Genomic DNA, 18969 nt, shown 5'->3' on the forward strand with positions numbered 1-18969 from the left:
TTCTGACTTCAGGTCGGAAAGTCTTGAAAGATTTGTTTCCGACTTGATATTCCAAGTTGGGTGACCGTTCACAACGAATTTTCCTTGTCGGAACTCGTTTTTTTTCGCGTTATATTGAACGCTTGGAAGTCGGGGATTTCCGAGATTCCAGTTGTTTTGAACGTGGCATATATACCAACAGGAAATGAATGGAGAAATGTATAACGCTCCGCCCAGCCGAATGTCGACCAATCGCGTTTACGTTGTCAGTTTGCGTCACAGGTCGCTAAACTAATCGTCGCGTTAATCCCTTCTAAAAGTCGAGAAACCTGCATATTTTCCTCGAAAGTAAAAGTGAATTATCTAAAATCCTGGAAATTATGTTTTAATATTGAGCTTCTTGTTCGTTTAATTCGTGCTCATGTTGGGTTTTTGACTCCTTGAAGACGAGAGATCATTGTCCGAGTTTTCCTAGAATGCACCGAACGTATTGACTAATGCCGGGTTCAAAACAACTGGGAACTTGCACATTTCTAACTTCAGTGCTTTCAAATCAACTGACACTCAGATTTAAAAACCGAGCTCCGAATGGAAATAATTGATTTGAACTATCATCCAACTCGGAATTCCAATTGGTTAACTCGGGCCTCTTTCTAGATTTTCGACTTTCCGACCTGCAGATCACTGACGTCATGGTTTAACGTTGTATTATTCCGAATTTCTAGTACTTTTGAATGCGGCAAATGTACGGACAATGTGAAATCCATGTATATGGGGCCTCATTTATTTATTTAAATTGACTGATTTCCTTATATGAACGGTAACTCGGTAAAATCGTTGAACTTGTTTTTGTTATTTATAGTTACAGGCATGTATTTTTCGGTAACTGGTGACGACCCGATATTCGGGATACAACAGCGTAACAAAAGTTGAAATAAGATCTGTTATTAGAATGTAGGCTACTAGAATATAGAGTCTTTTTAAGGGCGATATATACGTATTTAAGAAGGCACTGCATGCACGCAAAATGTTATGCATTTGTGTTGCACATCCACATTCATACAGTGCAGCATGCCATGAAAATCATTCCAATATATAGTCTACCCGTTGTCTGTCAAAAGTATAGCCTACCCCTAGATGTCGCTATGTGAGCAGTGCACCTTAGCCTAGTAGTCTACCGCTATTATCTTTCTACCGTTTTGTGTGGATATCATCCAACAATCATCAACGTTTATTTAGCCATTGTGCGCAATTTTGACTATGTTCATTTTTGCATATTTTCCCCATTTCACCCACCTCAATCTATGGATTGAGTGATTTGACAACTGAGCTGATTGTGTCACCCAATAGGTAACTTAATTGGTGCCTCCTCCCACTGATGTGACAGCACGCCATTAAAGTTTATTAAAAGCTTTTCACAATTCATCTGGGCTTATTATTATAGGAATAGCGTCCAATGCATCATATTTTCTGAGCTGACCATTTGGGCATATCAGGTTCTCTTGCAATTATTTGACTGTTCATCTGAAACAACAATCAAGGAACCTGTTGCGGTGAAGACCAGATAAAGGTACGTGGTGTCTAATTTTGTAGGCTAGCAAGTATCAACCTAAAATAGCCTATTTTTGTGTTATATTTCGGTGGTTTCTGGGCTACAATTAATGACTATAGCCTAACACTAATTTGAAGAGGTTCTATGCATTTTTCCTATATTTCATAAACAGAAACTGATCAAGTTACTTTGTACAAGTCCAACATCGGACACTTCCTAAAACAATCGAGCGCTCTCGGTCTCCCCCTCTGCCTGTGATTCAAAGCAATGGAGTGAGCAATTTTCCTGTTCCTATGCGCACAACAGACGCTTGCAAGCTCGCGGAAGGTTTACAGCACTTGTAGGCCGACGATTTTCAGTCACAACAATTCACGGCTGGAGTCACATTTAGGCTACTTCATCCGATAAACATCAAGAAATTATTTAGATGAATTATAAATGACTCGTGTGTAAAGGCATTTCATTTCTCAACGCAAATGTTTCTGGCACGGAATATCGGCACTTTGTGCAAGAGAGCGACAATTTGAAGGGAGATCATGGTCAATTAGTTCCCTGCACTAAGGATTGTTGGTAACCAGATTTTCCTGAAATACAGCTGGAGTAGCCTATGGTGCATACCTGGAATACAGATCTTGTCTAGGGTGTTTAAAGGTCTCACAGTTTGCAAGAATGAAAGCATTTCAGGGGAGAATTAGCTATCGTTGGCACAACAACGGCAAGAAGAGCTGGCTTTTATGAATAACTATCTTTCATTATGTCATTGTCAGCAAGGGCACCAACGCATAATATTGAGATGCAGACTCTTCTGAAGGGCAGAAGAGTGGGCTACTGGCTCAGCGAGAAGAAGATCAAAAAGATGAATTTCCTGGTATTTGTGGACATGTGCAGGTAAGAACATTTAACAGGCTATTAGCCTACCGATACATTATGTAACCAGGAACGTATTCGTGAAGTTAAGCCAATAGTTTTCCGTCACTTTCACAATGGTTTCACGACTTTAACCGTGTGAAACCTGTTGCTGAAATGTAGGCTACAGGGCTTTGCACCTATTTATACCACATTCAATTACACACTGGTACGGGACTCAATGCCCGACTTGGACTGAAATAGGTGCCGGTTCTCATTTTGGGCGCCACAACTCGGCACTATTTTAAGCCAATATTCCATAATGTGCAGGAACTCAAGCATTAGAAAATGTGTGGTGTGTTCCTGCCTAAATCAATTAATGTGCTCGCTGAACGCAAATATAGAGAAATATCACATACTTATTTCGGTTAATGTTGACAATTCCTTGGAATCTTCAATAGGCTATAGTGCTGCCTTCTAGAATGATAGTTTAGTCGTTTTCCCTCGTCAGACATGCATAATAATATCAATGTGATTAGATTACAGTCAGTGTTTTTCATCCAGATGTTTCCACTTCGACCAATCGCTGGGGTGCTGCAGCAACCCCTAAAAAAATCAGAATAAAAACAAATAAAAATATACTTTTACCACAAACTTCAAGAAATTGCAGGGTGTGGCAAGCTTGTCTTAACATGTATTCAGAGAGGCTACCTGGCAGACAGGTTTTACTGGTTATTCAGATGGCCAATGACGTTTTACTGAAGCCAGTGATTGGACATGACATAGTCCGGTCCAAAATTATTGACACTCTTGATGAAGATGAGACTGTATAAAATAAATGATACAAATACTGGGCTATAGTGTATGCTCCAACAAAATGGGAAATAATATTATTTTGTACTAATACAATTTCTCAAATACACTGCTCAAAACAATAAAGGGAACACTAAAATAACACATCCTAGATCTGAATGAAATATTCTTATTAAATACTTTTTTCTTTACATAGTTGAATGTGCTGACAACAAAATCACACACAAATTATCAATGGAAATCAAATTTATCAACCCATGGAGGTCTGGATTTGGAGTCACACTCAAAACCACACTACAGGCTGATCCAACTTTGATGTAATGTCCTTAAAACAAGTCAAAATGAGGCTCAGTAGTGTGTGGCCTCCACGTGCCTGTATGACCTCCCTACAACGCCTGGGCATGCTCCTGATGAGGTGGCGGATGGTCTCCTGAGGGATCTCCTCCCAGACCTGGACTAAAGCATCCTCCAACTCCTGGACAGTCTGTGGTTCAATGTAGCATTGGTGGATGGAGCAATACATAATGTCCCAGGTGTGGTCAATTGGAATCAGGTCTGGGGAACGGGCGGGCCAGTCCATAGCATCAATGCCTTCCTCTTGCAGGAACTGCTGACACACTCCAGCCACATGAGGTCTAGCATTGTCTTGCATTAGGAGGAACCCAGGGCCAACCGCAACAGCATATGGTCTCACAAGGGGTCTGAGGATCTCATCTCGGTACCTAATGGCAGTCAGGCTACCTCTGGCGAGCACATGGAGGGCTGTGCGGCCCCCCAAAGAAATGCCACCCCACACCATGACTGACCCACCACCAAACCGGTCATGCTGGAGGATGTTTCAGGCAGCAGAACGTTCTCCACGGCATCTCCAGACTCTTGTCACGTCTGTCACATGCTCAGTGTGAACCTGCTTTCATCTGTGAAGAGCACAGGGCGCCAGTGGCGAATTTGCCAATCTTGGTGTTCTCTGGCAAATGCCAAACGTCCTGCACGGTGTTGGGCTGTAAGCACAACCCCCACCTGTGGACGTCGGGCCCTCATTACCACCCTCATGGAGTCTGTTTCTGACCGTTTGAGCAGGCACATGTGTGGCCTGCTGGAGGTCATTTTGCAGGGCTCTGGCAGTGCTCCTCCTGCTCCTCCTTGCACAAAGGCGGAGGTAGCAGTCCTGCTGCTGGATTGTTGCCCTCCTACGGACTCCTCCACGTCTCCTGATGTACTGGCCTGTCTCCTGGTAGCGCCTCCATGCTCTGGACACTACGCTGACAGACACAGCAAACCTTCTTGCCACAGCTCGCATTGATGTTCCATCCTGGATGAGCTGCACTACCTGAGCCACTTGTGTGGGTTGTAGACTCTGTCTCATGCTACCACTAGAGTGAAAGCACCGCCAGCATTCAAAAGTGACCAAAACATCATGTGAAATGTATTGTCAATCAGTGTTGCTTCCTAAGTGGACAGTTTGATTTCACAGAAGTGTTACTGACTTGGAGTTACATTGTGTTGTTTAAGTGTTCCCTTTTATTTTTTTGAGCAGTGTATATTTTGTTTAACAATTAATAAAATAAACTAGGGTTCAAAATTATTGGCACCTCTGTTTTCAGTACATTGTGCACCCTCCCCTTGTGAGTATAACAACACTTAGCCTGTTTTATTTAACCTTTTATTTTGTCAAGGAGTCATACAGAGTCCAAGGTCTCTTTTATGAGCCCAGAATTACAGAGAATGCACACATCAATATAAATACAAAATTCCCAGAAGAAAGAAAACACTGTCAAAAACCACAAACACATTCACCAGTAATACGGTTTTATATTGAAGAACTCATTGGGAGGGATCTTTGCCCTTTCCTCCATTGCGCTTATGGACTCTTCAATTCAAACCCCAGGTTTTCAAAGGGGTTCAAGTCTGGAGACTGAGATGGCCATTACAAAATGTTGATTTTTGTGGTCAATTATAAATGTATGTGTGGTTGAGGACATTGTCTTGCTGTAAGATCCACTTGTGGCCAATTTTCAACCAGGTTTTTGGATAAAATGTCCCAGTACTTGGTAGAGTTCATGTTGTTAACCTTAACAAGGGTCCCAGGACCAGTGGATGAAAAATATCCCACCACCATATTTTACGGTAGGTAAAATATTTTATGCACAGGTTGTTTTTAAACCACTCTTGTCCGCATTTCTTTTACATTTGGTTTAGTCACGTTTGTTACCTCATTAGCTTGTTAGCTTACAACCTGGTGACTTTACCAGTATATCCAAACATTTGGGGGCACAGAAAGAAAGGAAAAGTGGTGGCTTCTTCAGGAAATCAATAATCATACCAACGAAAGAATGCGATACTGTATCTTGCATCTCATCACAAACGTGGTGCTCTTAAAGAGACTGTGTACAGTTTTCAATGCAATAGTTTTTACATAATGTAAAAAAACAATATTCCACAAATGACATTTCAATGAGAGGTATTTGTATCAACATTTTAGTAAATTTATTTACATGGTTACAAATTAGATTCTAGGGCATATGTGCTTCAGATTTAGCTATAATTCATACACTCAATCGATTTTTAAAGAGTCGTATTTTCTGGTGCTCTTAATTCTGTTGTGCTACCAGTGAAAAATGTTATTTAGAGCCCTGTGCATGTTACCTCATTTTACATATCCCAGTGAAACAGGAAGCTATGGAAGGCCACAATTCTAATGAGATTTAACTTAATATCAATTAGAATGATAATGCAGGTTTAATTGATTTTATTTATAGGTAACTTAAGGATACCATTACTTTTGACGTCTCATTTTGAGATTTATTTTAAACAATCTTTCTCTGAGCAATTGTATTTGTATAAAATACAGTTTTTTTAAACATACAAAGCTCTGATTTTGTATTTCTTCTACAGTATTTTTTTGCACGTCTTTATCAAGGGTGCCAGTAATTTGACCCAACTGTACCTCGGACTATGCTATGGGCAAGTGCAGTGTTCAGCCCTTCTCATTGTTAAAGCCATGAACTGAAAAGTGAATGTGCCAAAGTACTGGAAAGTCTGAGTCTTGTGCTAAAGTGGGGTTACCCTACGCCTGTTGATCTGTAGGTAATAGACGTTAATGGCCCAAGTTTGCAGCCTGGTCTCAAGCAGTATAGTAGTGTTAAATGCCGAAGTTGGGAATTTCCTCTCCATGACGTTTAACACATCAAGAAATGTCACATGGCTCTCACTTAAACCCATGCATGTCGCGCACACACACAGTGGATAGTGTTCTGTAAATACTGTAAGGCATCACTATGTAAAGCCACTCCTTCAGATGGAGGTATGGATAAGAAAGACTAAAGGGACAGTGTCACTGTTCCTCAACCTCCACGATAACAACACTTCTGGTCTCCCTTTTCAGCAATGTTTACCCTGTGGTTCTCACAACCTATGGGCAGGCATATTTTACTTGAACTGATTAGATTGTTGTGGTTGTGACTTGTCAAACACTTCCTGTCTCTCTCTCTCTCTCTGCAGAGCCAGACTAGCGCACGATGGGGCGGGGGCTTAATGACACCTTCATTTGGACAAGCATACCCCCCCAAACATTGTCAATATTTTCACATTACCCTCCCCTTGTACTGTAAAATAATTTGAACACCCTCCCCACCCTCAGAATTAACTCAAATGTTTACGACCCAAAATGACTTAGCCACGCTTAGAAACAGTGTTATCGACTTTACCACTTCAGCATTTTTAACAGGTCTCTTTCCATTCATCAACTGGCCACTGAACAGTTTGGATTGATTTTTATGTCAGTAAAAAAATTGATATCAATCATGACCCAAGGTATGTGGATACTTGTGGAACATCTCATTACAAAATCATGGGCATTAATATGGAGTTGGTCCTGCCCTTTGCAGCAATAACAGCTTCCAATCTTCTGGGAAGGCTTTCCGCTAGATGTTGGGACTTGCTTCCATTCAGCCACGAGCATGAGTGAGGTCGGGCACTGATGTTGGGTGATTAGGCCTGGCTCGCAGTCGACGTTCCAATTCATTCCAACGGTGATTGATGGAGTTGAGGTCAGGGCTCTGCAGGCCAGTCAAGTTCTTCCACACTGATCTTGACAAACCATTTCTGTATGGACCTTTCTATGTGCACGGGGGCATTGTCATGCTGAAACAGGAAAGGGTCTTCCACAAAGTTGGACGCATAGAATTGTCTAGAATGTCATTGAATGCTGTAGTGTTAAGATTTCCCTTCATAAGCCTCCCGGGTGACGCAGTGGTCTAAGGCTGCGCCACAGGAAGATACTGGGTTCGATCCCAGGCTCTGTCGCAGCTGGCTGACTGGGAGGTCCATGGGGCGACGCACAATTGGTCCGGGTTTGGGGAGGGTTTGGCCGGCAGGGATATCCTTGTCTCATCGCCCACAAGCGACTTCAGTGGCGGGCCGGGCGCAGTGCACGCTGACCAGATCCCGGGTGTACGGTGTTTCCTCCAACACATTGGTGCGGCTGGCTTCTGGTTTGGCTGTGCATTGTGTCAAGAAGCAGTGTTGCTAGGTTGGGTTGTGTTTCGGAGGACGCATGGCTCTCGACCTTCGCCTCTCTTGAGTCCGTACGGGAGTTGCACCGATGAGACAAGACTAACTACTACCAATTTGATACCATGAAATTGGGGATAAAAAAGGGGTAAACATTTTTTTCCCTTCATTGCAACTAAGGGGCCTAGCCCAAACCATGAAAAACAGCCCTAGACCATTATTACAACTCCACCAAAGTTTACAGTTGGCACTATGCATTCGGGCAGGTAGCGTTCTGCAGGCATCCACCAAACCCAGATTTGTCCTTCAGACTGCCAAATGGTGAAGCGTGATTCATCATTCCAGACCACGTGTTTCTACTACTCCAGAGTCCAATGGCGGCAAACTTTACACCACTCCAGCCGTCACTTGGCATTGCCCATGGTCTTAGGCTTCTGTGTGACTGATCGGCCTTGGAATCCCATTTCATGATGCTCCTGATGAACAGTTCTTGTGCTGACGTTGCTTTCAGAGGCAGTTTGGAACTCGTTAGTAAGTGTTACAACCGAGGACAGACTTTTTACGTGTTACAAGCTTCAGCACTCTGCGGTCCCCTTCTGTAAGCTTGTGTGGCCTACCACTTCGCCGCTGAGCCTTTGTTGCACTTTTGACGTTTCTACTTCACAATAATGACACTTAAAGTTGACCGGGGTAGATCTAGCAGGGTAGAAATTTGACAAACTGACTTGTTGGAAATGTGGTATCCTAGGCCTGTGCCTGTTTAAAGTCACTGAGTTCTTCAGTAAGGCAAATGTTTGTCTGTGGCGGTTGCATGGCTGTGTGCTCGATTTTTATAGATTTGTTCACAATGGGTGTGGCTGACAATGGCCGAATCCACTAATTTGAAGGGGTGTCCACATACTTTGTGTGGAAGAAAAGCCTAGGCATAACCCCCAGAGAGCGAAATGCTGGTGGCATGCTACAACACCGACATGCATTTCTTGGTCAGATGGCTACTGCATCTGCTTTACAGGAGGAGGCTATTTAGTTTAATGTATTACTGTTAGTTTATAGGATTAACTCTGTTTCAGGTCTACCAGACTTCCTCACCTCAAGTTCAACTGTCGGAGTCGGTTGGAGCACCGGGGTGCACTGACGTTATATCATAGGCCTGCAGTAGCTAAAGCTTAATAGCCACACTATACCAAACCTTCACCAACGTTTCTAAACTTAAGAATATCAAAACTAAGTCAAGCCAATATTTCTAAGGAGAATATGAGCAGTAGCTTGAATGTAAACCAAGAAAAACATTATTTTTTTGTGTGTATGTGTGTCCTCCTGAGTGGCGCAGTCATCTAAGGTACTGCATCAGTGCTAGCTGTACCACTAGAGGTTCTGGGTTTGAGTCCAGGCTCTGTCGCAGCCGGCCGTGACGGGGAGACCCATTGGGCAGGGGCGACATTTGGCCCAGCATCGTCCAGGTTAGTGGAGAGTTTGGCCAGCAGGGCTGTCCTTGTCCCATCATGCACTAGTGACTCATGGCGTGCCGGGCACAGTTCACGCTGACATGGTCGCCAGGTGTAGTGTTTCCGACAAATTGGTGCTGGCTTCCGGGTTAAGTGGGCATTGTGTCAAGAACCAACCACGGCGCTTGGTTGTGTTTTTGAGGACACATGGCTCTCGACTTTCGCCTCTCACGAGTACTTACGGGAGTTGCAGCGACGAGACGAGACTAAGTACCAATTGGATACCACAAAATTGAGCAGAAAAAAAGGGTAAAAAATATTAAGTATATAACAGACAAGCCCCCCAAAAAGTTTGACAACCCTCTATTTTTGGACCACCCCTGCCTCCACAGTAATTTTTGATCTGTCCTTTAGCAATAGTGGCAGTGACTCCTCAAGTGGACAGCAAGCAAACGAGATAATAAAAATCCACCAGACTCTTTTCCTTCAAAATATTTGCTTTTAGAATGTCAGGATATTGTTAAAAAAGAGGAAATTAATCCATAACCTGGTAATGGTTGGAGTAAAGGATTATTTTTTTTTAAATTAACTAAATGTAATCCGTTAAATTACCAGCTAAAATATTGTAATCAGATTATAGCGACATTTAACTAGATTGCATTTAAATTCAGACAGGATGTTTGTTAAAAATCATTCAACGTTTTGTTTTCTTAATGACTTTCAAATCAGCATTTGAAACAAGGTGTATGTTGAGTCAGAGACCACTATGACACACCAAATGCATTTAATGGATCGCGGGAAAAGAGTAGGATTATGCTTTTCTAGGCTACAGTCCAAGCTAGGTCTTCCAATGGTGCAACGGCTGTTGGCATCCAAAGATATCCAAGTTGAGTAAACGCTTGGAGGTAAGGATGACCGCAGTGGTGTAGCCTATGGGAAGAAATGGATATCACTTATTTATATCTACATAGCGCATTGATATGTTTCCCAGCTGCTCTCTCATTTAGCTATTAGCGCCTTACCGATTTGTGGTGGATGACTTAACAAATGTATGTGTATTTTAACCCAATAATGGATGAATTGCTTGAATGTATGCTGCCTATCAATCGTTGTATTTAACTATTGGACTGCCAGTGAAAAATATGCTTTTGCAACTGCTGCATAATGCAGAGCCCAACCTATGGAATCAAATTGATGGTGTCTCTACCTTCTGAACTGTGGTATTGTGTTCATACTGTCAAAAATGAGTTTAATTCAACAAAACCACAAGTGGGGCATACACATGCTAAAACTTGCCACTTGATAGTTAGTTGCGAAATGTTTTGACTTTTTATATATTAATATATTCAAGAATCAATGGGTGTATATACAGTGCATTCTGAAAGTATTCAGACCTCTTAACTTTTTCTACATTTTGTTACGTTAGCCTTACTCAAATGGATCAAATCATTTTTTTTGTCTCAATCTACAGTCGTGGCCAAAAGTTGAGAATGACACATTAATTGTCAAAAGTTTGCTGCTTCAGTGTCTTTAGATATTTGTCAGATGTTACGATGGAATACTGAAGTATAATTACAAGTATTTCATAAGTGTCAAAGGCTTTTATTGACAATTACATGAAGTTGATACAAAGAGTCAATATTTGCAGTGTTGACCCTTCTTTTTCAAAACCTCTGCAATCCGCCCAGGCATGCTGTCAATTAACTTCTGGGCCACATCCTGACTGATGGCAGCCCCTTCTTGCATAATAAATGCTTGGAGTTTGTCAGAATTTGTGGGTTTTTGTTTGTCCACCCGCTTCTTGAGGATTGACCACAAGTTCTCAATGGGATTAAGGTCTGGGGAGTTTCCTGGCCATGGACCAAAATATCAATGTTTTGTTCCCCGAGCCACTTAGTTATCGCTATTGCCTTATGGCAAGGTGCTCCATGCTGGAAAAGGCATTGTTCATCACCAAACTGTTCCTGGATGGTTTGGAGAAGTTGCTCTCTGAGGATGTGTTGGTACCATTCTTTATTCATGGCTGTGTTCTTAGGAAAAATTGTGAGTGAATCCACTCCCTTGGCTGAGAAGCAACCCCACACATGAATGGTCTCAGGATGCTTTACTGTTGGCATGACACAGGACTGATAGTAGCGCTCACCTTGTCTTCTCCGGACAAGCTTTTTTCCAGATACCCCAAACAATCGGAAAGGGGATTCATCAGAAAAATTGACTTTACCCAAGTCCTCTGCAGTCCAATCACTGTACCTTCTGCAGAATATCAGTCGGTCCCTGATGTTTTTCCTGGAGAGAAGTGGCTTCTCATCGCCTCACTGTGCGTGCATATGCACTGACATCTGCCTGCTGCCATTCCTGATCAAGCTCTGTACTGGTGGTGCCCCGATCCCACAGCTGAATCAACTTTAAGAGGTGGTCCTGGTGCTTGCTGTCCTTTCTTGGGTGCCCTGAAGCCTTCTTCACAACAATTGAACTGCTCTCCTTGAAGTTCTTGATGTGATAAATGGTTGATCTAGGTACAATCTTACTGGCAGCAATATCCTTGCCTGTGAAGCCCTTTTTGTGCAAAGCAATGATGACGGTACGTGTTTCCTTGCAGATAACCATGGTCTGACAGAGGAAGAACAATGATTCCAAGCACCACCCTCCTTTTGAAGCTTCCAGTCTGTTATTCAAACTCAATCAGCATGACCGAATGATCTCCAACCTTGTCCTCGTCAACACTCACATCTGTGTTAACGAGAATCACTGACATGTCAACTGGTCCTTTTGTGGCAGGGCTGAAATGCAGTGGAAATGTTTTTTGGGGATTCAGTTCATTTGCATGGCAAAGAGGGACTTTGCAATTCATCTGATCACTCTTCATAACATTCTGGAGTATATGCAAATTGCCATAATACAAACTGAGGCAGCAGACTGAAATTAATTAATATTTGTGTCATTCTCAACATTTGGCCATGACTACACTTACTACCCCATAATGTTTTAGTTTTTTCCCCCCACATTTTTAAGAATAAAGAACTGAGATACCACATTTTATGTAAGTATTCAGACACTACTCAGTACTCACCTTTGGCAGTGATTTATAGCCTTGAGTCTCCTTGGGTATGACGCTACAAGCTTGGCACAACTGTATTTGGGGAGTTTCTCTCATTCTTCTCTGCAGAACCTCTCAAGCTCTGTCAGGTTGGATGGGGAGCGTCGCTGCACAGCCATCTTCAGGTCTCTCCAGAAATGTTTGATCAGGTTCATGTCCGGACTCTGGCTTGGGCCACTCAAGGACAGTCAGACTTGTCCCGAAGCCACTCCTGTGTTGTCTTTGCTGTGTGCTTAAGGTCGTGTTACGGCTGATTTTGTCACGCAAATTTTGATTTAAAATAAACTTTTTATTATCCCCATCTGTCAAGTCAATGTGAGAGGGTTTCGGCCAGCTATCTCAAAGTAGACATGTTAAAAGGACTTATCTGATGTATTCTCTATTGCCACGAAGTTGTAATGAGGGTTCCTTTTCTCCTTTTCCCTTAGGAAACGAGGCATAGAAATGGTTCAGGTAAGTTTCATTTAGACTGTTTATCCTAACCTCACACCAGTCATACTGGTGTTTTATTGTCCTTCAATGCAAGATGCAGTTCTGATATGGGGAACCACACCTAACTCCAATCAAATTTTATTTGTCACATGCACGGAATACAACAAACCTTAGTGAAATGCTTACTTACAAGCCCTTAACCAACAATGCAGTTTTAAGAAAAACAAGTTAAGTTAACCTCTTGATTCTAGCCATCCCGGATCCGGGATCGTGAATACAGCCTCAAGCTCATTACCATAATGCAACGTTAACTATTCATGAAAATCGCAAATGAAATGAAATAAATATGCTAGCTCTCAAGCTTAGCCTTTTGTTAACAACACTGTCATCTCAGATTTTCAAAATATGCTTTTCAACCATAGCAAAACAAGCATTTGTGTAAGATTATTGATAGCTAGCATAGCATTTAGCGTAGCATTCAGCATGCAACATTTTCACAAACAAGAAAAGCATTCAAATAAAATCATTTACCTTTGAAGAACTTCAGATGTTTTCAATGAGGAGACTCTCAGTTAGATAGCAAATGTTCAGTTTTTCCAAAAAGATTATTTGTTTAGGGCAAATCGCTCTGTTTTGTTCATCACGTTTAGCTACGAAAAAAACCTGTATCCAGGAGTGTAATTATCCCCGCAGCTCATTAGCATAACACGTTAACTATTCATGAAAATCTCAAATGAAATGGAATAAATATGCTAGCTCTCAAGCTTAGCCTTTTGTTAACAACACTGTCATCTCAGATTTTCAAAATATGCTTTTCAACCATAGCAAAACAAGCATTTGTGTAAGATTATTGATAGCTAGCATAGCATTTAGCGTAGCATTCAGCATGCAACATTTTCACAAACAAGAAAAGCATTCAAATAAAATCATTTACCTTTGAAGAACTTCAGATGTTTTCAATGAGGAGACTCTCAGTTAGATAGCAAATGTTCAGTTTTTCCAAAAAGATTATTTGTTTAGGGCAAATCGCTCTGTTTTGTTCATCACGTTTAGCTACGAAAAAAACCTGTATCCAGGAGTGTAATTATCCCCGCAGCTCATTAGCATAACACGTTAACTATTCATGAAAATCTCAAATGAAATGGAATTAATATGCTAGCTCTCAAGCTTAGCCTTTTGTTAACAACACTGTCATCTCAGATTTTCAAAATATGCTTTTCAACCATAGCAAAACAAGCATTTGTGTAACAGTATTGATAGCTAGCGTAGCATTTAGCGTTAGCATTGAGCGGGCAACATTTTAACAAAAACCAGAAAAGCATTCAAATAAAATCATTTACCTTTGAAGAACTTCGGATGTTTTCAATGAGGAGACTCTCCGTTAGATAGCAAATGTTCAGTTTTTCCTGAAAGATTATTTGTTTAGGAGAAATCGCTCCGTTTGGCTACCAAAAAACCCCGAAAATTCAGTCATCAAAACGCCAAACTTTTTTCCAAATTAACTCCATAACATCGACTGAAACATGGTAAACGTTGTTTAGAATCAATCCTCAAGGTGTTTTTCACATATCTCTTCGATGATATATCGTTCGTGGAAGTGTGCGTTCTCCTCTGAATCTCATGGGAAAATGCCTCCAGTTGAAGATTACGCACCAATTTAGACAAAGGACACCGGGCGGACCCCTGGTAAATGTAGTCTCTTATGGCCAATCTTCCAATGATATGCCTACAAATACGTCACAATGCTGCAGACAACTTGGGGAAACGACAGAAAGGGCAGGCTCATTCCTGGCGCACTCACAGCCATATAAGGAGACAATGGAAAACAGAGCCTCAAATTCTGCTCATTTCCTGTTTCAAGTTTCATCTTGGTTTCGCCTGTAGCATGAGTTCTGTGGATCATATCTTTGCAGTTTTGGAAACGTCAGTGTTTTTTTTCCAAAGCTGTCAATTATATGCATAGTCGAGCATCTTTTCGTGACAAAATATTGCGCTTAAAACGGGCACGTTTTTTAATCTATAAATTAAAAGAGCGCCCCCTATTTCCAAGAAGTTAGAAATAACAAATTATTAAAAAGCAGCAATAAAATAACAGTAGCGAAGCTTTATACAAGGGGTACCGGTACAGAGTCAATGTGCGGGGGGCACAGGTTAGTTGAGGTAATATGTACATCACAATATGTACTCACAAATTTTGTATGTATTTTTCTGCTACCTCATTAACACTAGAACCACCAAGACTGTTAATCTGACTGTTTTCAATTTTGTCATTTTAACCTTGAATCCACCTGTCCCTGACTTTCTAAATGTGTGTATTTTACACTAGCAGTACTTTGAGATAAATATTGTTGGATTTTGGGGTGAACATTGTTATACTCAGAGTATAGGAACATAAGTTACAAAGGTGACATGAGGGGTGCCGCAATGAAGCTTGGGAGGGGCTGAGTGCAGGGAAAACAATCGCATGTGACAGTACTGATAAGGGGAGAAACCGTTGAGGGCTCGTATCGCTTAGTTCCCTGCTTAGAAAGAATGATGTAATGTTTATAGATCAGGAGACTCCACCCAAAGTGGGGTATGAATACCACCACGGGGGAAGCCATGTCTTGGTCTGAATTACAGCTGTAACGACCCTTTGGGAAGAATTCAACTTGGTTAAGCTTCTCTAGTGTCCATTAGAACATAACAATAAGACAACTGAGCATTTCTACATCCAAGAGCCATGCCTGTCAAAATGGGTATCAATAGACACCAGTCTAATAAATCCATTTAATATACACAATCACAAAGGTCATAAACATGATACTATGTATTTAAAAAGAACAGAATAGCGTGTTGAGTTTTAAATCTGTGCTTAATAGACATTGGCTGTGCCATGCCAATGAAATCAACTTGTTAATTTAGCAGACATCACACGCTTATTCCTCTGCCTGACCAGTCAACACACACGTTACAGCATGAATACAGAATAAAAAAGGGTATTTTTCCCTGAAATGTCTATTGCTGATTCCTTATTTGTCAAGTCGCGCTACACTGGTTAGCAGTCTCTTAATTCTGTTTGACAATTGATAATATTTTCACCCATTGTCAATGTCATCTTGTCTTAAGGTCACATCTATGTGTATGACGATGGGTCAATCTCACATTGAAATTGGTTTTAATATAGTTAAGGTGTAGTTTGGATTGGACATTAGCTGGGAAGGCAACTGTCTTAAGACTCGTTCACACTGAAGGCATTAATGCTCAAATCCGTTATGGAATACTGACCAAACGTTAAGTTACAGGTGACCACATCAGATCTGTGTGTGTTCAGACAGCAGTCACTTTCTTTCATAGCTACGCTAGTTGTCATAGTAATGACAGGGGTGTGCGTAGTGGTGTAGGCTGATTGGTGCTCACGCTTCATATCACTCAAGTTATGTAGCAAGGTAAGGCAACAATGCCTGCCATGGACCTTTCCCAGTTGCTTTGAATGTTCAAAATCAGTCTAAGAACACATTTAAAGCCTCAGATAAGATTATCAAACTTCCCAAGCAAGTCCTATTTGGCGAACCGCAGCTAGCTAGGAAGCTGTTCAGCATTCTAGCATATTCACTCATTTGTTTGTAAACTATTAAAACTAGTTAGCTACCTACCACCTGTTTTTGTCAAACTGTCAGAGTAGCTAGCAAGCAACAAGATATGCTAAATAACATCTAACCACGTGAAGGCAAATCAATCAGACAAGTCGCATGGCCAGAAGGTGGCTTGAAATGTCAGATTTCGTGCACTTTTTGGCTGTTCAGACTGCAGGAAAAATTAGATTAAACATTTGACTGATTTACATTTGTTGTCCTGAGGTTTATTACATATTTTAACAAATTTATTCATTTTGCTATTTATTATGGAATATCTACACAATTGATATATCATTGTCAGAATGACCATGGCCATTCTAGTAGTTAAGGAATTCAATCCCTCTTAAGTTACTAGCAACATTTCACCCTCAAAATCAAGAAATCTAATTGATTTTGAAGTTTTCACCGAAGAGGTCTTAGTCACTCAATTCCACATCTCGCTTAGTCAGGGTTTCCCAAATTCAGTCCTTAGGACCCCAAAGGGTGCACATTTGAGTTTTTTACCTGAGCGCTACACAGCAGTTTCAACTAATCATCAAGCTTTGATTATTTTTATCAGCTGTGTAGTGCTAGGGCAAAAACCAAAACGTTCACTCCTTGGGGTCCCAAGGACTGAGTTTGGGAAATGCATTTTGCGGTATTTCTCAAGTTAAAAAAAACATTTGGAAGAAAGCTAGTAGTGCACTGCGGAGTGTATCAAGTCGGCTGCTGCTGCGCTCAGGACTGATTTATGAGAACATGTCTAACTTCAGCAAGCTGTCAAACATTGCAAATAAAGTATACATGCTGTTTCAGTGCCCACAATCACTAGCTTGTTCCATCTGTCTATGAAGCTAGCTATTAGCTAGCAGGCACATTGAGCAGGCAGGCAGGCCACGTTAGCTAAATCAACTTTCAAGTCACTGGTGAGTAGAAAAGTGCTTTGGTGCAGTTTTTAAATATTACCGTAGTGTGCATCTGTCTGGCAGTGTTTCATTTAAGCAATAATACATGAGGCCATGTGTTATGAAATTTGTCATGGCTGTGATGTGATCATAGCCACGAGGCGAAGCAGAGTAACCACCATTGTCTAAAGCAAATTATATTACAAAACAGGTCGCAGCGGGACACAAGATGCGCACGAATGGCTTTTGAAATGTGGAATATTGACAAGTGGCAGTTGTAATGCAAGTGTGCATCGTTTCAATTATAATTTTGACAAAAAGTGTCACTCTTGTGCTCACTCTCAATCACATCAGCAAGTGGCCGCTTGATAAAGGTTTAGGTCAAGGGTTCTTTCAACAACATTGGCGAGGTGTGTCTTATGCAAACATGTCTAATGCTCTGCATAATTTGGGCAGGTCTGTCTCACTCTGTAGATTCTGCTATACGATTGGATAGAGCACAATCAGCGCAGCTGTTTCTCCATGCATGACTATTCTCCCTTGGTGTTACCATACCATTTTTTGTTGTTGAAAGGATCTGTTTTGATTTAGTTTAGCTGTTTTTAGAGCACAATGTATAAGATTACATGGACAAGGGGAACCTGATCCTAGATCAGCACTACTACTGACACACTTGACACATACAGCCCCTGATACCATTACGCTGACTACAATGATGTAACGGTACACACACAAATACTGAAGATATTGTTTGCTGTATATTTGTGACGACCCTCTGTCCTGCCAAGTCTGAACTTATTTAATTATTATATAAATATATATAACAATTATATATAATTGTTGCCAAAAGTGAAACTACAGATTGAAGATTTCAGGAAGGTGTATAACATGTATAGTCGATTTTCAAAATGGAGGCCTGTGTGGAAAGTTGAATAACCTTTCTAGTTGCAAAGACTCTGGGGATACGCCATATACTCTGAAATAGAATTTCTCATCTTTGACGCAAACTGCAAGGAAGGGTAAAAATGTGAGTTGGATCATATTGGTAGGTCAAATAATTTTAGCTTACTGTAAGAGGAACATTGCAGTCTTCATCTGGTTTTGGTAGACATCAAATAAAATGTTATTGGTCACATACACATGGTTAGCAGATGTTAATGCGAGTGTAGCGACATGTTTGTGCTTCTAGATCCGACAGTGCAGTAAAATCTAACAATTGCACAACTACCAAATACACACGTAAAGGGATGGAATAAGAATATGTACATATAAACATATGGATGAGTGGCATAGCCAAGATACAATAAATTGTATAAAATACCGTGTATACATATGAAATGAGTAAATAAAGATTATTAAACTAGTTATTCATTTATTAAAGTGGCCAATGATTTGAGTCTGTAAGCAGCAGCCTCTGTTAGTTATGGCTGTTTAACAGTCTGATGGCCTTGAGATGAAGCTGTTATTCAGTCTCTCTGTCCCAGCTTTGATGCACCTGTACTGACCTCATCTTCTGGATGGTAGCTGGGTGAACAGGCAGTGGCTCGGGTGGTAAGCATTTCACTGTAATACACCTGTTGTATTCGGCACATGTGTCAAATAAAATGTGATTTGTTGTACTTGATCTTTTTGGTCTTCCTCTGACATTGGGGGCTGTAGGTGTCCTGGAGGGCAGGTAGTTGGCCCAAGGTGATGTGTTGTGCAGACCGCACCATCCTCTGGCGAGCCTTGCGGTTGAGGACGGTGTAGTTGCCGTTCCAGGCAGCCCAATTGTACATCTGTAAAGGTTTGT

At 41.2% G+C, this 18969-nt stretch overlaps 1 protein-coding gene across 7 annotated transcripts in view; it reads left to right on the plus strand.

The window, feature by feature from the left end:
- The first annotated feature begins 1368 nt into the window (after positions 1-1368).
- itpk1a (inositol-tetrakisphosphate 1-kinase a) overlaps positions 1369-18969 on the plus strand; it is a 65630-nt gene continuing 48029 nt past the window's right edge. For 2 of the 7 annotated variants that reach the window (XM_042321773.1, XM_042321778.1), the window contains exons 1-2: positions 2189-2419; positions 12673-12697. In XM_042321773.1, coding sequence (XP_042177707.1) covers positions 2286-2419; positions 12673-12697 — 159 coding nt within the window. In that variant the 5' untranslated portion in view covers positions 2189-2285. The other 5 variants (XM_042321774.1, XM_042321775.1, XM_042321777.1 and 2 more) reach the window with 5 other exon arrangements.

The sequence above is a fragment of the Oncorhynchus tshawytscha genome, linkage group LG05 (genome assembly GCF_018296145.1).
Source record: "Oncorhynchus tshawytscha isolate Ot180627B linkage group LG05, Otsh_v2.0, whole genome shotgun sequence".
In the NCBI taxonomy this organism is placed as follows: domain Eukaryota; kingdom Metazoa; phylum Chordata; class Actinopteri; order Salmoniformes; family Salmonidae; genus Oncorhynchus; species Oncorhynchus tshawytscha.